Source organism: Salvelinus alpinus, chromosome 38 (assembly GCF_045679555.1).
Source record: "Salvelinus alpinus chromosome 38, SLU_Salpinus.1, whole genome shotgun sequence".
In the NCBI taxonomy this organism is placed as follows: domain Eukaryota; kingdom Metazoa; phylum Chordata; class Actinopteri; order Salmoniformes; family Salmonidae; genus Salvelinus; species Salvelinus alpinus.
The window spans coordinates 2317880-2339647 of record NC_092123.1 but is presented as its reverse complement, the minus strand read 5'-3'; the positions used below and the strand labels follow the sequence as shown (position 1 = coordinate 2339647).

The following is a 21768-nucleotide window of genomic DNA, read 5'->3' as shown; positions in this document are numbered from 1 at the left end:
AGTACGGGCAGACACCGTGTTATGCGGTAAAGCGCACGGTGTCTCCTGTACGTGTGCTTAGCCCGGTGCGGGTTATTCCACCTCCCCGCACTGGCCGGGCTAGATTGAGCATTGAGCCAGGTGCCATGAAGCCGGCTCAACGCGTCTGGTCTCCAGTGCGTCTCCTCGGGCCGGCATACATGGCACCAGCCTTACGCATGGTGTCCCCGGTTCGCCAACACAGCCCAGTGCGGGTTATTCCACCTCCCCGCACTGGTCGGGCTACGGGGAGCATTCAACCAGGTAAGGTTGGGCAGGCTCGGTGCTCAAGGGAGCCAGTACACCTCCCCGCCCCAGCCCAGTACCACCAGTGCCAACACCACGCACCAGGCTTCCTGTGCGTCTCCAGAGCCCTGTTCCTCCTCCACGCACTCTCCCTGTGGTGCGTGTCTCCAGCCCAGTACCTCCAGTTCCGGCACCACGCACCAGGCCTACTGTGCGCCTCAGCCGGCCAGAGTCTGCCGTCTGCCCAGTTCCGCCTGCACTGCCCGTCTGCCCAGTTCCGCCTGCGCTGCCCGTCTGCCCAGCGCCGTCTGCGCTATCCGTCTGCCCAGCGCCGTCTGCGCTATCCGTCTGCCCAGCGCCGTCTGAACCGCCCGTCTGTCCTGAGCCTTCAAAGCCGCCCGTCTGTCCTGAGCCTTCAAAGCCGCCCATCTGTCCTGAGCCTTCAAAGCCGCCCGTCTGTCCTGAGCCTTCAGGGCCGTCCGTCAGTCAGGAGCCGCCAGAGCCGCCCGCCAGACAGGAGCAGCCAGGGCCGCCCGCCAGACAGGAGCAGCCAGAGCCGCCCGCCAGACAGGAGCAGCCAGAGCCGCCCGCCAGACAGGAGCAGCCAGAGCCGCCCGCCAGACAGGAGCAGCCAGAGCCGCCTGCCAGCCATGACCTGCCAGTGCCGTCAGCTAGCCATGACCTGCCAGTGCCGTCAGCCAGCCATGACCTGCCAGAGCCGTCAGCCAGCCATGACCTGCCAGAGTCGTCAGCCAGCCATGACCTGCCAGAGCCGTCAGCCAGCCATGACCTGCCAGAGCCGTCAGCCAGCCATGACCTGCCAGAGCCGTCACTCAGTCCGGAGCCGTCACTCAGTCCGGAGCCGCCCCTCAGTCCGGTGCCGCCCCTCAGTCCGGTGCCGCCCCTCAGTCCGGTGCCGCCCCTCAGTCCGGTGCCGCCCCTCAGTCCGGTGCTGCCCCTTAATCCAGTGGGGTTTATATGGAGGGTCGACATTACAAGGAGGCCACGGAGGCGGGGATTAACTATGGTGGGGTGGGGACCACGTCCAGAGCCAGAGCCGCCACCGTGGACAGATGCCCACCCAAACCCTCCCCTATAGGTTAAGGTTTTGCGGCCGGAGTCCGCACCTTGGGGGGGGGGGGGGTACTGTCACGTTCCTGACCTTATTTCCTTTGTTTTGTCTTTGTTTAGTTGGTCAGGACGTGAGCTGGGTGGGCATTCTATGTTATGTGTTTCTATGTTGGGTTCATGTTCAATTAGCCTGATATGGTTCTCAATCAGGGGCAGGTGTTTTACGTTTCCTCTGATTGAGAACCATATTAAGTGGGGCTGTTCTCACTGTTTGTTTGTGGGTGAGTGTTCCTGTGTCAGTGTTTGTGCCACACGGGACTGTTTCGTTTGTTAGTTTGTTCCTGTTCGTGCGTTCTTCGTTGTCTGTAAGTCCCCCTGATGCTATCCCTAATGACCTTCTTTCACAGATGGGAGATGTTCACAGACTTTCCCCAGGAGAGGAGCTCAGTGAACCTGCTGAGCAGTGAGGGGGCCCTGTACGCCGTTGGGGGCTTCACCATCATCCAGAATGACAACAAGGAGGTGGTCCCCGCAGAGGTCACTGATGTTTGGCAGTAAGACCCCTCTTTTAATGTTATTATGTCATCAACCAGGATTTGAACCCAGGTCTTCTTCATGCATACAACAGGACTGTGTTAGCCCATCGTGCTAAAGCCTAGACAGTAACTCAGTGAGCTAACACAAGTTCACCTTGTTCAGCCCTGTTTGATGTTGGTTTGTTATTTTAGATGACTTACATTTCCATTCCTGAGAACAAAAAAGTAGAACATATTCGTCTTAGTTCATTTATAATAATTTGTTATATAAATGTATGATAAGAAATAAAGGTAAAGCTAAATGAAAAAATAAATGAGAGGGCCCTACTTGGTCAGTGGTACTGTACAAACAATCAACTACGTCTTGGTTTGTTCCTCATCACTGTATCTTCCTTTTCCCTGTGTTAGGTACGAGGACGACAAGAAGGAATGGAGCGGGATGCTGAGGGAGATGCGTTATGCCGCTGGCTCCTCCTGTGTATCCATGCGCCTCAAAGCTGCCAAGATGCCCAAACTCTAGACCCTCGCTGCGCCATCATGATTCCCCATGATGCCCTCTGTCTGCCCGGACTACCACCATCTTCTCTTGGTAGTCTTTCCATTTCAGTAATAGAGGGGGTGTCACCGTCACATGACAACTCAAATGTGGACTCTCATTGGTTGATGGTGTTGAGGTTCAATTTGTCTATTTATGATCTAAGGTGATTTTCTGTACAATAAAAACAACATCTACTTTGCGTCAGTGAAGACTGCATTAGTATATTAGTTTCTCTCACTATCGAGTAACCCACAACGTGTATTTAGCTAGCTTTTTGTATAATAAACATTTGTTCAAAAACTCCTGTTATGGTTGATTTTAATTTGGAGTAAGTTTAGTTTAGTTTAAACATCTGTCTGTCCATAGCACACATTTTTTCTAGAACTAGATTCAGTTCGAGATATGGTAAATAAGGAAATTAAATATAGGTGTGAGCCGGTTGGTATAGTAAAAACAAACAGGGTAAACACCAACTCATTGGCCGGTTTAAACAACTGTCCTGCATTATGCATATACTATGTACACCACATTATGTGTCATACCATCACTGTAGGTCCCAGAAGATTTCCACAGTAGGTTTGGCATACACTAGGTTAATCTCCGCAACCAAAAGTGGTGGAAAAGGTACCCTATTGTCTTACCTTAATAGAAAATGAAGCAAGTAAAAGTGAAAGTCACCCAGTAAAATACTACTTTAGAAAAATTCTAAAAGTATTTGGTTTTAAATATACTTATGTATCAAAAGTGTATATCATTTCAAATTCCTTATATTAAGCAAACCAGAAGGCACAATCCTCTTTCTTTGTTATTTACGGATAGCCAGTGGCACTCTCCAACACTCAGTGAGTCCGCCAGATCAGAGGCAGAGAGATGACAGGGGTGTTCTCTTGATAAGTGTGTGAATTGATCATTTTCCTGTTATGCTAAGCATTCAAAATGTAATGAGTAATTTTGGGTGGCAGGGGAAATGTATGGAGTAAAAAGCATATCTTCTTTAGGAATGCAGTGAAGGTAAAGTTATCAAAAAAACAAATAGCAAAGAACAGATTCCCCCCAAAACTACTTAAGTAGTACATTAAAGTATTTTTAATTAAGTACTTTACACCCCTGGTAACCCAGAACTGGAAATCTCTATGTTACGTAGTCTGTCCTAGATATGAAATGTAGGTGAACTTTACACCAAAACACACAAAAGAAAATCCACATTCACCACAAAAAATTTTAGGAGCATATGTTGTACTATTGTAAATGTGGGCATTTTCACTATATCGTAACTACCTCTAGATACCCTTTACATTCATGATTTGAACTTGCACTGTAACATTACTAAATACTTATAACCACCACAGCTTTTGACCGTTTTCACCGGCATCCATTTCTAGTTCACTAATGTCTGTCATCAACATGTATCAAGCATATCAACCTGCAGGCTGATGCCAAATGTAGGACATGTGACATCATAGTACAGTAACACTAAGCCACTAAACCACTAGCACTGAGGGGGAATAACGCAGCTCAATGTACTCCACGCTATTCCTCCCTTTATTTAACTGCTGCACAGGAATTATGTACTGTACCCATAGTGAAGAGGAAGTAGTACTGTACTTCCCGTATATTTTTAATAGTTTAATGTCAAATACAGCTGAAATGGGATGTTCATTATTTTTTCAGAAGGGTTCTATGCAGAAGTCAATGAGGTAACGCCCAACAAAGGCACAGTGTGTGACATGCTTGTGTTTTCCTGTAGTGGGGGCCACACAGTGCTGTACGAGGTTAAAGTAGCTGAAAGGAGGGACTAGAGGTGGCTGATGTATAAGAGAGAGGAGGAGGAAAGTCTCAGACAGGATACCGATGACGGAGGGAACAGCACTGACTGTAAGTTGCCATATCACTAACTCTATCTCTAGCCTTGTTTATACCTGGTGCTAACATGCGTCTTTTTTTCTGATCTTATCCATATTCTGAATGTGCCCACATTGTAGCCATTGCATCTACACACGGTATTAAAATGTGTCTCCTGTCCTTCCACTGTGTCTGCATTGTGACCAGATTCGCTGGTGCCTCGCAGTATGCAGATTATTTTACAGATATTCATTCAAAATAATATGTATTTATTTAAGTTAAGACATGGTGTTACCTGTCAATTATTTTAGAGAGCGGTATAGTGATGATTTAAATTATTTGGTCGTCCAGATTGGTTTATACTTGAATGATAATATCCAAATACTCTGGGTCCCTGACTACCTCCGGAGGTGGTCAGGAAGATCTGATCACTGACAGATCACAATGTGTATTTTAATCGTCCACACCTGTCTAAAAATGTGGGCCCAATCCGAATGTGGACAAGACCAGGACAAAGGACGCATGTTAGAACCAGGTATAAACGAGGCTTATTACTCAATGTGTATAGTACAAAGAAATTCTAAGGATGATTTTTTTTATTCTAGTCTAGCGTTGATCATACTTACTAGGTGGCTGCACATGTTACAGTATTTTCTGAAAGGAAGAATACATGAAGTGCAGAGTAAAAAAGTAAGGAACAAGATGAGAAGGAATAATCAGACCTGAGGTGTAAACTTTGCACTGGCATGGTGTGGATTTTTTTGTTTGTGTAAGCTGCCAAACAAACCTGAGACTGTCTCACACCTTTTGTGATAATGAGACCAGAGGGAACTAAACATGTTAATTTTAATTAGTATTAGTAGAATACGTTTAGAAGTTGAAATTGTTAGAGGTCAGTGTTGAAAAGGTGAGGGTAAGTGACTGTTTTAGAAATAGTAGTTGTAGTAGTAGAAGTTGTAGTAGTAGTAGTAGTAGTAGTAGTAGTAGCAGTAGTAGTAGCAGTAGCAGTATTAGTGTAACAGTATAACTTTACGTCCGTCCCCTCGCCCGAACCAGGGACCCTCTGCACACATCAACAACAGTCACCCACGAAGCGTCGTTACCCATCGCTCAACAAAAGCTGCGGCCCTTGCAGAGCAAGGGGAACCACTACTTCAAGGTCTCAAAGCGAGTGACGTAACCGATTGAAACGCTATTAGCGTGCACACAGCTAACTAGCTAGCCATTTCACATCCGTTACACTAGTAGTAGAAATAGTGGTAGTCGTAGCAGTACCACTACTAGTAGTAGTAGTAGTAGTAGTAGTAATAGTAGTAATAGTAGTAGCAGTAGCAGTACTAATAGTAGTTGCAGTAGTAGTAGCAGAAGCAGTATTAGTAGTAGTAATAGTAGTAGTAATAGTGTTGACTGTGGTAGAAGTAGGTCTAAAAGCAGTGATAGTTACTGTTGGTGGGTTCTACAGTCCTGCAGATTTTTATCACATTTTTAAGTGTGCATTGAATTCTAAATAAATCACAGACAGTGTCAAAAGCAAAGCATCCCCACACCATCACACCTCCTCCTCCATGCTTCACGGTGGGAACCACACATGCGGAGATCATCCGTTCACCTACTCTGCATCTGACAAAGATACAGGTTTGGAACCATAAATCTCAAATGTGGACCCATCAGACCAAAGGACAGATTTCCAACGGTCTAATATCCATTGCTCGTGTTTCTTGGCCCAAGCAAGTCTCTTCTTATTATTGGTGTCTTTTAGTAGTGGTTTCTTTGCAGCAATTTGACCATGAAGTCCTGATTCACACAGTCTCCTCTGAACAGATGATGTTGAGATTTGTCTGTTACTTGAACTCTTTGAATCATGTATTTGGGCTGCAATTTCTGGGGCTGGTAACTCTAATGAACTTATCCTCTGCAGCAGAGGTAACTCTGGGTCTTCCTTTCCTGTGGCGGTCCTCATGAGAGCCAGTTTCATCATATCGCTTGATGGTTTTTGCGACTGCACTTGAAGAAACTTGAAAAGTTCTTGACATTTTCCGATTGAATGACCTTCATTTCTTAAAGTAATGATGTACTGTCGTTTCTCTTTGCCTTTTTGAACTGTTCTTGACACAATATGGACTTGGTCTTTTACCAAATAGGGCTATCTTCTTACCACACCCACGTTGTCACAAAACAACTGTTTGGCTCAAACGCATTAAGAAGGAAAGAAATACCACAAATTAACTTTTAACAAGGCACACCTGAAATGCATTCCAGGTGACTACCTCATGAAGCTATTTGAGAGAATGCCAAGAGTGTGCAAAGCTGTCATCAAATCAAAGTGTAGCTACTTAATAAAATATATTTTGATTTCTTTAACACTTTTTTGGCCACTACTTGATTCCATATGTGCTATTTCATAGTTTTGATGTCTTCACTATTATTCTACAGTGTAGACAATAGTACAAATAAAGAAAAACCCTTGAATGAGTAGGTGTGTCCAAACTTTTGACTGGTATTGTATATAATTATATAACTGTCTGTCTCTACTTGGGTTCCTCTTCTAGGCCTATAACAACAATCACATCACGGTCATGTCTAGCGCCATCTACGGCGGGAACAAATCCGACGATAACTGCACCAGCGTGGACAGCCTGATGAAACGCTACTACCTGCCCGTCATGTACAGTGTCATTTTTGTTGTGGGGCTGCTGGGTAACGTCACCTCCATCGCCATCTACCTGGCCAAGCTACGACCCTGGAAGTCCAGCAGTATCATTATGTTCAACCTGGCGTTGACGGATCTTCTGTATGTTCTGAGTCTGCCTTTCATGGTCTACTACTACACCAACGGTGAATCCTGGACCCTGGGCGACTTCATGTGTCGCTTTCTGCGTTTCGGGTTCCACTTTAACCTATATGGTAGTATACTGTTTCTCACCTGTTTGGCTGTGTTTCGATATGTCGTGGTGGCGCATCCTCTGAGGGCGGCGCAGGTGCAGCAGAAGAGGTGGGGTATCTTGGCGTGCGCCGCGGTCTGGGCTATAGCCGTGGCAGAGATTGTGCCCATGCTCACCATGATCACCATGGAGAATAAAAACAACAAGACCTACTGTTTGGATTTTGCTAGCAACGACCCGGCTGTCCTGTGGTGGTACGGTTGGCTGCTGACCGTGCTGGGCTACCTGCTGCCCCTGGTGGTGGTGGTGGTGTGTTACGCCGGTATCGTCCGTGAACTAGCCAAGGGGCCCCACACCCACAGCCCTTGCCGGGTACGGGCACGCCGCCTCACTGTACTGATCCTGGTGGTGTTCATGGTATGCTTCTTGCCGTACCACGTCCTGAGGATCCTAAGAGTAGACACCAGGAGGAAGCCTGAGTCGTCATGTATGTTGGTGCACTGGGTCCACGCCGCTTATATCCTGTCCAGGCCCGTAGCGGGGCTCAACACGTTCTTTAACCTGGCTCTGTACACCCTGGCCGGGGACAAGTTCCAGCAGGCCTTCCTCAGTGTGATCCACTGCGGCCCCTGGTGGACCAAGGTCAGGACTCACCTCAAACTCAGCCTGGCTGTCGTCAGTAAGCCCAATAACACAGCTTCAGCCGAAAGGCCAGCAGCCATGGATATGTCATGAAATAAGGACATGAGATATAATACAGTGTTCTGTTTCATTCTGTGTGGACATTTCTATCATGGCAATATATTGTCCTACAATATTGTATATACTGTACTGTGATCCTGTAAATAGAAAAGCTTTGATCAGATTTTATTATACGCCAATATGAGGTTTACAATATTGATGTGGTGTCTATAAATATATTCGATACTTGTAAAGAGTGACTTTATATCTACTGTATACTCTTATTGATATTGACATATCAGTTCATTATAAATAAACGTTTAACAATCAACATTTAACAATCCAACATCCGTCTCAGAGCTCAGTGGGTATTTGACGCATTGTTCTGGCATGACTTTAGAGAAATAAGAACATGATACACTTGGCCCAGGACCAGAAACATGTCAACATGATTCAGACACCAAATGTTTTCACTTCTATACCCAGTGTTGGCACTCTCTCAGGTACGTATTTCTCAGGAATAAGGAACAGGTTGGCTGGGGGATAAAGGAGTGTCAGGGGGGAAAGTTTCCTGCTATTAAGTCTGTTTTACATCTGACATTATGAAGAATCACAGAACCACTTCCTAATAAGGAAACCGACAATAAACTGTATAATCCTGCTTTTCCTCTGAAGGCTATTTACTATAATACATTATTCATCCAATTTCATTTCAACTCATTTCATCATTTGATAGTATCAAATAGCTAACAAACTAGTGTCAGATTAGTGGTGCTTAAATGTTTATTTGAGGCTGTACTATTTGAGTCCCACATCAAAGGGTGGTAATGTCCACTGTCCACCCTACCTTGTGGGAGCCCAGACCTCACTTCAGATTCAAAGCTGAAAGAAAGCATCTAACGCAAAGAAACACTCGAGGGAACTCTGACAGTAAAAAAGACCTCTGTATGGTATCTTGCTACCATAACACAATGAGAACAATAAAGACGAGTGATAGGCTAGGATGGAAACTTGAATATGAATATAAATGAGTAGGCCTATGCATGTAACAAGTTCCTCCTGTCTCTAGCTGCAATTGATTATTGGCTATTGTTTCTTGTCAACCTTTCAATCTCTTCCTCTCCCGTTCCAGTAAACATTGTTGAAAAGCTCCTTATTTAGGGAAGAATGGAAATACATTTTAGGTCCCCTCGACAATTGAAAATTAAGTTTTGTGTGTGTGTGTGCACGTGCGTGCGTGTGTTTTGCTAAAGAATTGGTGTGAGTTGCAGCTGTTTGTAGTCTATAATTCTAAGATCTGAGCATGCTAGACTATAGAGCTAGTGTAGAAGTCATTACTTTCATTATGGAAGTACACATGGTTAAGTGAATAGTTTTCAAATGTGACCATAGTGAAAATAATGTAATGTGTTCATGTGAGCAGTGGAGGCTGCTGAGGGGAGGATGGCTCATAATAATGGCTGGAATGGAGTCAATGGAAACCATGTCTTTCATGTGTTTGATACCATTTCATTGACTCCATTCCAGCCATTACCATGAGTCGTCCTCCCCTCAACAGCCTCCACTGCATGTGAGCACGTATTATAATACATGTTGTCTGATTTATTGAATCCAAACCGTAACTGTAAATCCATCACAGTCTTTCTATACTGTTGCCAGAAGGACAATTCCTGAGATCTGACAACCCTGTCTATCATTCTCCCGTGCAGCAAAGCCCTGAACAAAATGGTTGTATACAACCACAAGCAGTCAGAGTGGAGGGAGCTGGCTGCCTTGAAGACAGCCAGAGCCATGTTTGGAGCTGTCGTTTACAACGGAAAGATTGTGGTGGCCGGTGGAGTCAACGAGGAAGGCCTCACTGCTGCATCTGAAGTCTACGACTTTGGAACAAAGGAGGAGGGTAAACGTTATTAGTATCTTGAGTCAGGATGGCCTTAATTATAAAGAGTCCCCCTGATGCTATCCCTAATGACCTTCTTTCGCAGATGGGAGACGTTCACAGACTTTCCCCAGGAGAGGAGCTCAGTGAACCTGCTGAGCAGTGAGGGGGCCCTGTACGCCGTGGGGGGCTTCACCATCATCCAGAATGACAACAAGGAGGTGGTCCCCGCAGAGGTCACTGATGTTTGGCAGTAAGTCCCCTCTTTTAATGTTATTATGTTATCAACTGGGATTCAAACCCGGGTCTTCTTCGTGCATGCGAAAGGACTGTGTTAGCCCATCGTGCTAAAGCCTAGGCAGTAACTCAGTGAGCTAACACAAGTTCACCTTGTTCAGCCCTGTTTGATGTGGGTTTGTTATTTTAGATGGCTTACATTTCCATTCCTGTGGACAAAGAAGTAGAACTTATTCATCTTAGTTCAATTATAATAATTTGTTATATAAATGTATGACAAGAAATAAAAGTAAAGCTAAATGAAAAAATAAATGAGAGGGCCCTACTTGGTCAGTGGTACTGTACAAACAATCAACTACGTCTTGGTTTGTTCCTCATCACTGTATCTTCCTTTTCCTTGTGTTAGGTACGAGGAGGACAAGAAGGAATGGAGCGGGATGCTGAGGGAGATGCGTTATGCCGCTGGCTCCTCCTGTGTGTCCCTGCGCCTCAATGCTGCCAAGATGCCCAAACTCTAGACCCTCGCTGCGCCATCATGATTCCCCATGATGCCCTCTGTCTGCCCGGATTATCATCATCTTCTCTGGGTAGTCTTTCCATTTCAGTAATAGAGGGGGTGTCACCGTCACATGACAACTCAAATGTGGACTCTTATTGGTTGAATGTGTCGAGAGTTTATTTTTGTCTCTTTATGATCTCAGGTGATTTTCTATACAATAAAAACAACATCTACTTTGCTTCAGTGAAGACCACATTAGTATATTAGTTTCCCTCACTATCGAGTAACCCACAACGTGTATTTAACTAGCTTTTTTGTAAAGTAAACATTTGTTAAAAAACTCCTGTTATGGTTGATTTGAATTTGGAGTAACAGTAGTCGCCATTTTTCATGGCTAGTTTAGTTGAAGGATTAACCCCTTTTTTTCCCTTTTCGTCTAAAATGACACCCAAATCTAACTTCCTGTAGCTCAGGCCCTGAAGCAAGGATTTGCATATTCTTGGTACCATTTGAAAGGAAACACTTTGAAGTTTATGGAAATGTGAAAGGAATGTAGTAGAATATAACACAATAGATCTGGTAAAAGATAATACAATGAAAAAAACAACCGTTCTTTTGTATTTTTTTGTACCATCATTTTTGAAATGCAAGAGAAAGGCCATAATGTATTATTCCAGCCCAGGTGCAATTTAGATTTTGGCCACCAGATGGCAGCAGTGTATGTTCAAAGTTTTAGACTGATCCAAAGAACCATTGCATTTCTGGTCAAAATGTTGTATCAAGACTGCCCAAATGTGCCTAATTTGATTATGAATAACTTTTCATGTTCAAAAGTGTGCGCTCTCCTCAAACAATAGCATGGTATTCTTTCACTGTAATAGCTACTGTAAATTGGACAGTGCAGTTAGATTAACAAGAATTTAAGCTTTCTGCCAATATCAGATATGTCTATGTCCCGGGAAATGTTCTTGTTACTTACAACCTCGTGCTAATCGCATTAGCCTATGGTAGCTCAACCGTCCCGTGGAAGGGACACCTATCCCGATTAAATATTTGTCTGCGAATAGCACGCATGTTTTACTAGATTAAGGTCGAAGATATGGTAAATAAGGAAAATAAATATAGGTGTGAGCCAGTTCGTATAGTAAAAACAAACAGGGTAAACACCAACTCATTGGCCGGTCTAAACAACTGTCCTGCATTATGCATATACTATGTACACCACAGTATGTGTCATACCAACACTGTAGGTCCCTATAGATTTCCACAGTAGGTTTGACATACAGGAGGTTGATCTCCATTACCCACAGTGGTGGAAAAAGTACTCTATTGTCATACCTTAGTAAAAGTATAAATCACTTCAAATTCCTTATATTACGCAAACCAGATGGTAAAATTCTCTTTCTTTGTTATTTACAGATAGCCAGTGGCACTCTCCAAAACTCAGAAATAATTTACAAACAAAGCATTCGGGTTTCGTGAGTCCGCCAGAGCAGAGGGAGTAGGGATGACCAGGGATGTTCTCGTGATAAGTGTGTGAATTCGATAATTTTCCTGTCCTGCTAAGCATTCAAAATGTAATGAGTAATTTTGGGTGTCAAGGAAAATGTATGGAGTAAAAAGTGATTATTTTCTTTAGGAATGTAGTGAGGTAAAAGTTATCAAAAATATATATAGTAAAGTACAGATACCCCCAAAAACTAAAAGTAGTAAAGTAGTACTTTAAAGTATTTTTAATTAAGTACTTTACACCCCTGGTGACCCAGAACTGGAATCTCTATGTTACGTAGTCTGTCCTAGATATGAAATGTAGGTGAACTTTACACCAAAAATAAAATTTAAAAAAATCCACATTCACCACAAAGAATTTTAGGAGCATATGTTGTACTATTGTAAATGTGGGCATTTTCACTATATCGTAACTACCTCTAGATACCCTTTACATTCATGATTTGAACTTGCACTGTAACATTACTAAATACTTATAACCACCACAGCTTTTGACCGTTTTCACCGGAATCCATTTCTAGTTCACTAATGTCTGTCATCAACATGTATCAAGCATATCAACCTGCAGGCTGATGCCAAATGCAGGACATGTGACATCATAGTACAGTAACACTAAGCCACTAAACCACTAGCACTGAGGGGGAATAACGCAGCTCAATGTACTCCACGCTATTCCTCCCTTTATATAACTGCTGCACAGGAATGATGTATTGTACCCATAGTGAAGAGGAAGTAGTACTGTACTTCCCGTATATTTGTAATAGTTTCATGTCAAATACAGCTGAAATAGGATCTGAATTCTTTGTGAATACAGGTTCTATGCAGAAGTCAATGAGGTAACGCCCAACAAAGGCACAGTGCGTGACATGCTTGTGTTTTCCTGTAGTGGGTGCCAGACAGTGATATAGGAGGTTAAAGTAGCTGAAAGGAGGGACTAGAGGTGGCTGATGTATAAGAGAGAAGAGGAGGAAAGTCTCAGACAGGATATCGATGACTGAGGGAACAGCACTGACTGACTGACTGACTGACTGTAAGTTTCCATATCCCTAACTGTACTCTAGCCTTGTTTATACCTAGTACTAACATAAGTCTTTTGTCCTGATCTTATCCACATTCTGATTGTGCCCACATTGTAGCTGATGCATCTACACACGGTATTAAAATGTGTCTCCTATCCTTCCACTGTGTCTGCATTGTGACCAGATTCCCTGGTGCCTCCCAGTATGCAGGTTATTTGACAGATATTCTTTCAAAATAATATTTATTTATTTATTTTAAGACATGGTGTTACCTGTCAATGATTTTAGAGACCGGTATAGTGATAATTTAAATTATTTGACCATCCAAATCGGTTTATACTTGAATGATAATATCCAAATACTCTGGGTGAAGATCTGATTGTGATCAGATCACAATGCGTCTTTTAATCGTCTACACCAGTCTAAAAATGTGGGCACAATCAGAACAAAGGACGCATGTTAGAACCAGGTATAAACGAGGCTTCTGACTCAATGTGTATAGTACAAAGAAACTAAGGATGATTTTTTTTTATTCTAGTCTAGCGTTGATCATACTTACTAGGTGGCTGCACATGTTACAGTATTTTCTGAAAGGAAGAATACATGAAGTGCAGAGTAAAAAAGTAAGGAACAAGATGAGAAGGAATAATCAGACCTGAGGTGTAAACTTTGCACTGGCATGGTGTGGATTTTTTTGTTCGTGTAAGCTGCCAAACAAACCTGAGACTGTCTCACACCTTTTGTGATAATGAGAGCAGAGGGAACTAGAAATGATCATTTTGAATTAGTCGTAGTATAATATGTTTAGAAGTTGAAATTGTTAGAGGCTAGTGTTGAAAAGGTGAACGTAAGTGACTGTTTTAGAAATAGTACCTGTAGTATTAGTAGTAGTAATAGTAGTGGTAGTAGTAGTAGTAGTAGTAGTAGAAGAAGTAGTAGTAGTAGTAGTAGTAATAGTAGTAGTAATAGTTTTGACTGTGGTAGAAGTAGGCCTAAAAGCAGAGATAGTTCCTGTTGGTGGGTTCTACAGTCCTGGATAGTTTCATCAAGTTTTTAAGTGTGCCTTGAATTCTAAATAAATCACATAGTGTCACCGGCAAAGCTTCACGGTGGGAAAAATACACGCGGAGATCATCCGTTCACCTTTTCTGCGACTCACAAAGACACGGGGTTGGAAAAATAAATCTAAAATGTGGACTCATCAGACCAAAGGACAAATTTCCACCGGTCTAATGTCCATTGCTCGTGTTTCTTGGCCCAAGTAAGTCTCTTCTTCTTATTGGTGTCCTTTAGTAGCGGTTTCTTTGCACATATTTGACCATGAAGTCCTGATTCACGCAGTCTCCTCTGAACAGTTGACGTTGAGATGTATCTGTTACTTGAACTCTTTGAAGTATTTATTTGGGCTGCAATTTCTGAGGCTGGTAACTAATGAACTTATCCTCTGCAGCAGAGGTAACTCTGGGTCTTCCTTTACTCTGGCGTTCCTCATGAGAGCCAGTTTCATCATAGTGTTTGATGGTTTTTGCGACTGCACTTGAAGAAACTTGAAAAGTTCTTGACATTTTCCGATTGAATGACCTTCATTTCTTAAAGTAATGATGGACTGTCGTTTCTCTTTGCCTTTTTGAGGTGTTCTTGACATTAACTTGTACTCTGTCTTTTGCCAAATAGGGCTATCTTCTGTTTACCACCTCTACCTTGTCACACACAACTGTTTGGCTCAAACGCATTAAGAAGGAAAGAAATACCACAAATTAACTTTTAATAAGGCACACCTGAAATGCATTCCAGGTGACTACCTCATGAAGCTAGTTGAGAAAATGTCAAGAGTGTGCAAAGCTGTCATAGTGTGGCTAATTTAAAGAATCTGAAATATAACATTTATTTTTATTTGTTTAACACTTTTTTGGTTACTACATAATTCCATGTGTTAATTAATAGTGTTGATGTCTTCACCCTTGAATGAGTAGGTGTGTCCAAACTTTTGATTTTGATTTCTTTAACACTTTTTTGGCCACTACTTGATTCCATATGTGCTATTTCATAGTTTTGATGTCTTCACTATTATTCTACAGTGTAGACAATAGTACAAATAAAGAAAAACCCTTGAATGAGTAGGTGTGTCCAAACTTTTGACTGGTATTGTATATAATTATATAACTGTCTGTCTCTACTTGGGTTCCTCTTCTAGGCCTATAACAACAATCACATCACGGTCATGTCTAGCGCCATCTACGGCGGGAACAAATCCGACGATAACTGCACCAGCGTGGACAGCCTGATGAAACGCTACTACCTGCCCGTCATGTACAGTGTCATTTTTGTTGTGGGGCTGCTGGGTAACGTCACCTCCATCGCCATCTACCTGGCCAAGCTACGACCCTGGAAGTCCAGCAGTATCATTATGTTCAACCTGGCGTTGACGGATCTTCTGTATGTTCTGAGTCTGCCTTTCATGGTCTACTACTACACCAACGGTGAATCCTGGACCCTGGGCGACTTCATGTGTCGCTTTCTGCGTTTCGGGTTCCACTTTAACCTATATGGTAGTATACTGTTTCTCACCTGTTTGGCTGTGTTTCGATATGTCGTGGTGGCGCATCCTCTGAGGGCGGCGCAGGTGCAGCAGAAGAGGTGGGGTATCTTGGCGTGCGCCGCGGTCTGGGCTATAGCCGTGGCAGAGATTGTGCCCATGCTCACCATGATCACCATGGAGAATAAAAACAACAAGACCTACTGTTTGGATTTTGCTAGCAACGACCCGGCTGTCCTGTGGTGGTACGGTTGGCTGCTGACCGTGCTGGGCTACCTGCTGCCCCTGGTGGTGGTGGTGGTGTGTTACGCCGGTATCGTCCGTGAACTAGCCAAGGGGCCCCACACCCACAGCCCTTGCCGGGTACGGGCACGCCGCCTCACTGTACTGATCCTGGTGGTGTTCATGGTATGCTTCTTGCCGTACCACGTCCTGAGGATCCTAAGAGTAGACACCAGGAGGAAGCCTGAGTCGTCATGTATGTTGGTGCACTGGGTCCACGCCGCTTATATCCTGTCCAGGCCCGTAGCGGGGCTCAACACGTTCTTTAACCTGGCTCTGTACACCCTGGCCGGGGACAAGTTCCAGCAGGCCTTCCTCAGTGTGTTCCCCTGGGGCCCCTGGTGGACCAAGTTCAGGACTCACCTCAAACTCAGCCTGGCTGTCGTCAGTAAGCCCAGTAACACAGCTTCAGCCGAAAGGACAGCAGCCAAGGATATGGCATGAAATAATGACATGAGATATAATACAGTGTTCTGTTTCATTCTGGGTGGACATTACTATCATGGCAATATATTGTGCTACAATATTGTATATACTGTACTGTGATCCTGTAAATAGAAAACCTTTTATCAGATTTTATTATACGCCAATATGAGGTTTACAATATCGATGTGGTTTCTATAAATATATTAGATACTATATCTACTGTATACTCTTATTGATATTGACATATCAGTTCATTATAAATAAACGTTTAACAATCAACATTTAACAATCCAACATCCGTCTCAGAGCTCGGTGGGTATTTGACGCATTGTTCTGGCATGACTTTAGAGAAACAAGAACATGATACACTTGACCCAGGACCAGAAACATGTCAACATGATTCAGACACCAAATGTTTTCAATTCTATACCCAGTGTTGGCACTCTCTCAGGTACGTATTTCTCACCTACTTAACGCAAGCAACAATGAAATTAGAGTCTAGGAACAAGGAACAGGTTGGCTAGGGGTGAAAAGGAGTGGCTGGGTAGAAAGATTTCCTGCTATTAAGTGACGTCTGTTTTACATCTTACATTATGAAGAATCACAGAACCACTTCCTAATAAGGAAACCGACAATAAACTCTATAATCCTGCTTTTCCTCTGAAGGCTATTTACTATAATACATTACTCATCCAATTTAATTTCAACTCATTTCATCATTTGATAGTATCAAATAGCTAACAAACTAGTGTCAGATTAGTGGTGCTTAAATGTTTATTTGAGGCTGTACTATTTGAGTCCCACATCAAAGGGTGGTAATGTCCACTGTCCACCCTACCTTGTGGGAGCCCAGACCTCACTTCAGATTCAAAGCTGAAAGAAAGCATCTAACGCAAAGAAACACTCGAGGGAACTCTCTGACAGTAAAAAAGACCTCTGTATAGTATCTTGCTACCATAACACAATGAGAACAATAAAGACGAGTGATAGGCTAGGATGGAAACTTGAATATGAATATAAATGAGTAGGCCTATGCGTGTAACAATTTCCTCCTGTCTCTAGCTGCAATTGATTGTTGGCTATTGTTTCTTGTCAACCTTTCAATCTCTTCCTCTACCGTTCCGGTAAACATTGTTGAGAATTTCCTTAGAAGCAGTGTTTAATGCATTTTGAGAATGTACAGGTGTATGCCAACAGGAGCATGTGTTCTCCTATCATACTATCTACTGTCATTCAGAGGTGTTCAGATGTACAGATTAGTGCTGTGTTGCACACTGACTGGGAACCAGGAAGTAACTGTTTCTGTCTGGTAAACCCTCTCCTGTCTGGTAAACCTGTCTCTTCCTTCCTCCACGCCTCCCTTTCTATCTGTAAATTTTCATGTTTCCCGATTAACCACTTGTCTTTCTATTAGCACCCACCCTTCCCATATAAGTCAACTGGAATGTAAGTTGACAAAGCCACTGTTTTACAGGTGTCTCTACAGGCCACAGCTACTTTTCTATTTAAAAATATATATATATCATTCCCAAACATCAATTCTACATAATATGTTGAATATGACATAAGTGTACTGAGTATAAGGACTCCATGTGGTTCAGGGCTGTCTTCCTTTCAATGTATATTTAAGGTAAATTAGTCAACCCGAACGGCCCATTTCAATCAACAGTGAGAGATCTTCTTCAGAAAAGAGGAGTGATTGGATTGTTTGTTCTTTAGAAATGATGTCACCAAACGATTCTACTGAGTGCCATATCCCTTCATGCGTCACTGTAATGAGTGCGCTGAGAGTCGGGAAACAAGTACAGGGAGCGAGTGTTTTAATAAATAAACAAACCACAAATAACGCACTGACACGAAACAGAGTCCATAACACCTGGGGAAAGAACCAAGGGGAGTGACAGATGTAGGGAAGATAATCAAGGAGGTGATGGAGTCCAGGTGAGTGTCATGAGGTGCTGGTGTGCTTGACGATGGTGACAGGTGTGCGGGATAATCAGCAGCCTGATGACCTAGAGGCCTGAGAGGGAGTATACGTGACTGTCACTAACCATTTCACAGTGCTCGCTCATGTTAATGATTCTAAAAGTATAAGAGCTCCTATGGTTAGAACAAGTGCCATTTGGGGAAGCGGTGGACTTGACACTGAGGTTAATTTTGGTCTGAATTCTTGCAACAATGGATTTCTACTGGGATCACACTGCTTTTCAAAGAAAGCTTCACATTCTAAGTGTTATTCACAGTAGTGCACGGTATTAGTTACGGAGAAAAACAACTTATCTCACTGTTGCTGGGTTCCCTTGATAAGAAATAATGATGGTTGTACAATTATGGGAGTAAGAACACACTGACTTCCTCATCCTCCTCCTCCTCCTCTTCCTCCCCTCCCTCCTCCTCCTCAATACATACAGTTGAAGGCAGAAATTTACATACACCTTAGCCCAGTGGTTCTTAACCTGGGTTCGATCGAACCCCAGGGGTTCGGTGAGTCAGTCTCAGGGGTTCGGCGGAGGTCAAGACACACATCCGACTCATATGATTCGTGATGACACGCCCCGCTTGGCCATCATTGGCTGCAGGTGATCACGCTACATCGCTTGGCCTATCTGTGCTGCAGGGAATTTGGTGCGCTCAGTAGTCGACTTGTGACTGTCGTGATGGTACGTCTTGTAATTTCTTTCTTAATATTTTAATCCCTTCATACTTACTATGTCGAGCAAAAAAAGAAAGTGGTCGGACGAATATGTACAATATGGATTCACATGTATAACGGAACGTGATGGGAGTCAGCGTCCTAACTGCATGATTTGCAATGCCAAGTTGAGCAATTCTAGTCTAGCACCGGCAAAACTAAGAGAACACTTCCCCGCACCTGTACAATGGAATCAGCAGGAGCAGCCACACCTCCTCTCCCATCGATGGAGGAGAGGGTCCTCCATCACACCACCGTTCTTCACTGGATTGGGTCCGCCATGGATCAGATGATGGAGAGGATGGACCGATGGGAGAGGAGTGGCCTTCCCACCTCATCTCCAGCGCCCCCTCCACCAGCACCACCTACCCCTGCTTCAGCATCCGGCTCCGGGGCCCTGCGTCTGGCGCTCCCCAGGGAGTATGATGGGACGGCGGCTGGGTGTCAGGGGTTTCTCCTCCAACTGGAATTATACCTAGCTACCGTCCGTCCGACTCCCTCAGGGGAGGAGAGCGTGAGCGTCCTCTGGAGTGGGCCCTGGAGTGGGCCAATGCAGTGTGGAATGGCCCAGACTCGGCGAGGGATCACTACCCCGAGTTCACCCGCCGATTCCGGGCTGTGTTCGATCACCCACCGGAGGGCCGAGCGGCTGTTCCACCTGCGACAGGAGACGAGGAGCGCGCAGGACTTTGCCCTGGATCTCCGGACCTTGGCCGCAGGAGCGGGGTGGAACAACAGGGCTTTGATGGACCACTTCCGTTGTAGCCTCAGGGAGGACGTCCGCAGGCAGCTAGCGTGTCGGGACACTACTATTTCATTGGATGAACTGATAGACATGTCCATTCATCTGGACAACCTGCTGGCTGCCCTTCGGGCGTCCGGAACGGGCCCGGTTGATTCCACCCCCAGGCCCTCCTGCTCCCATCCCCATGGAGTTAGGGGGGGCTGCATCGAGGGGGACCAGAGGAGGAGTATCCTCCTGCACCAGTTGTGGTCGGCGAGGACACACGGCCGACCGGTGCTGGAGGAGCTCGTTTGGGAGTCGGGAGGGCAGGCGGAGCACTACTCGTTCACCCCAGGTGAGTCCGCACCAGACTCACCCAGAGCTTCCTGTCGGCCATATGTTTGTGCTAACCTCTTTCCCTGGGTTTTCTCCCTCTCTACAGCATAAGGCGCTAGTCGATTCAGGCGCAGTAGGGAACTTTATGGATCATGGGCTCGCACTAAGGCTAGGGATTCCCCTGGTGTCGTTAGACCAACCTTTCCCCGTGCACTCCTTAGATAGCCGACCATTAGGATCAGGGCTGGTCAGGGAGGCCACGGTGCCACTGGACATGGTAACGCAAGGGAGTCATAAGGAACGGATTAGTCTATTCCTTATTGATTCACCTGCGTTTCCAGTGGTGCTGGGAATTCCGTGGCTAGCTCATCACAACCCGGTGATTTCATGGAGACAGGGGGCTCTTCGAGGGTGGTCAGAGGAGTGTTCAGGCAGGTGTTTAGGAGTTTCCGTAGGTGCGACTACGGTGGAGAGTCCAGACCAGGTTTCCACCGTGCGCATTCGCTCTGAATATGCCGATTCTGTAAGAAGAAGGCGACCCAATTACCACCCCATCGTCGAGGGGACTGCGCGATAAACCTCCTGGAGAACGCTGCACTTCCTAGGAGTCAAGTGTACCCATTGTCCCAGGAGGAGACAGTGGCTATGGAGACATATGTCACTGAATCTCTGTGGCAGGGGTACATTCGGCCCTCCACGTCACCCGTCTCCTCGAGCTTCTTTTTTGTGAAGAAGGAGGAGGGAGGTCTGCGTCCGTGCATTGATTATAGAGGTCTAAATTCAATCACAGTGGGGTTTAGTTACCCACTACCACTCATCGCTACGGCGGTGGAATCATTTCACGGGGCGCGTTTCTTCACAAAACTGGACCTGAGGAGTGCGTATAACCTGGTGCGTACCCGGGGAGGAGATGAGTAGAAAACCGCATTTAGTACTACATCTGGCCATTATGAGTACCTCGTCATGCCATATGGGTTGAAGAATGCTCCAGCCATCTTCCAATCTTTCGTAGACACGATTCTCCGAGACCTGCACGGGCAGGGAGTGGTAGTGTACATCGATGACATCCTGATCTATTCTGCCACACGCGCCGCGCACGTGTCTCTGGTGCGTAAGGTACTTGGGCAACTGCTGGAGCATGACCTGTATGTCAAGGCTGGGAAGTGTGTGTTCTCCAAACAAGCCGTTTCCTTCCTGGGTTATCGCATTTCCACCTCCGGGGTGGTGATGGCGGGTGACCGCGTTACAGCCGTGCGTAATTGGCTGACTCCGACCACGGTAAAAGAGGTGCAGCGGTTTTTAGGGTTTGCCAAATACTACCGGAGGTTTATCCGGGGTTTTGGTCAGGTGGCTGCTCCCATTACCTCACTGCTGAAGGGAGCACCGGCGCGCTTGTGCTGGTCAGCAGAGGCGGGCAGAGCTTTCAGTCGTCTGAAGGAGCTGTTCACCAATGCGCCAGTGATGGCGCATCCGGACCCCTCTTTAGCGTTCATAGTGGAGGTGGATGCGTCCGAGGCTGGGGTAGGGGCCGTGCTGTCCCAGCGCTCGGGTGCGCCACCAAAGCTCCGCCCTTGTGCCTTTTTTTCCGAAGAAGCGCGGTCCGGCGGAGCGAAACTATGATGTGGGGGACAGGGAGTTGTTAGCTGTAGTCAAGGCTCTGAAGGTGTGGAGACATTGGCTTGAGGGTGTGAAACACCCGCGTCAGGCTAGATGGGACATGTTCTTTACCCAGTTCCGCTTCCCCATCTCGTACCGGCTAGGCTCCCAAAACACCAAGGCCGACGCGTTGTCCCGCTATATGATACCGAGGAGCGG

At 45.1% G+C, this 21768-nt stretch overlaps 4 protein-coding genes across 5 annotated transcripts; all 4 read left to right on the top strand.

Moving 5' to 3' along the window:
* The first annotated feature begins 1744 nt into the window (after positions 1–1744).
* On the top strand, positions 1745–2685 carry LOC139566495 (kelch-like protein 41b). The gene is made up of 2 exons (XM_071387767.1): positions 1745–1889; positions 2280–2685. Exons 1-2 carry the CDS (start codon positions 1750–1752, stop codon positions 2389–2391), a joined length of 252 nt encoding a protein of 83 aa, XP_071243868.1. The 5' UTR covers positions 1745–1749; the 3' UTR covers positions 2392–2685.
* A 3659-nt stretch (positions 2686–6344) lies between these two features.
* Positions 6345–8162, top strand: LOC139566450 (2-oxoglutarate receptor 1-like). The gene has a single exon (XM_071387628.1). The coding sequence runs from the start codon at positions 6828–6830 to the stop codon at positions 7866–7868; it is 1041 nt and encodes a 346-aa protein (XP_071243729.1). The 5' UTR covers positions 6345–6827; the 3' UTR covers positions 7869–8162.
* Positions 8163–9349: 1187 nt separating this feature from the next.
* On the top strand, positions 9350–10667 carry LOC139566227 (kelch-like protein 41b). Its single transcript, XM_071387263.1, has 3 exons — positions 9350–9384; positions 9800–9946; positions 10337–10667. The coding sequence occupies exons 1-3, from the start codon at positions 9350–9352 to the stop codon at positions 10446–10448; spliced, it is 294 nt and encodes a 97-aa protein (XP_071243364.1). The 3' UTR covers positions 10449–10667.
* Positions 10668–12865: 2198 nt separating this feature from the next.
* On the top strand, positions 12866–16495 carry LOC139566440 (2-oxoglutarate receptor 1-like). 2 transcript variants are annotated; one of them, XM_071387611.1, is made up of 2 exons: positions 12866–12968; positions 15152–16495. In XM_071387611.1, exon 2 carries the CDS (start codon positions 15179–15181, stop codon positions 16217–16219), a length of 1041 nt encoding a protein of 346 aa, XP_071243712.1. In that variant the 5' UTR covers positions 12866–12968; positions 15152–15178; the 3' UTR covers positions 16220–16495. The 2 variants fall into 2 exon arrangements, with proteins under 2 accessions (XP_071243712.1, XP_071243713.1); XM_071387612.1 differs by lacking the exon at positions 12866–12968 and adding an exon at positions 12987–14218.
* Positions 16496–21768: the final 5273 nt, after the last annotated feature.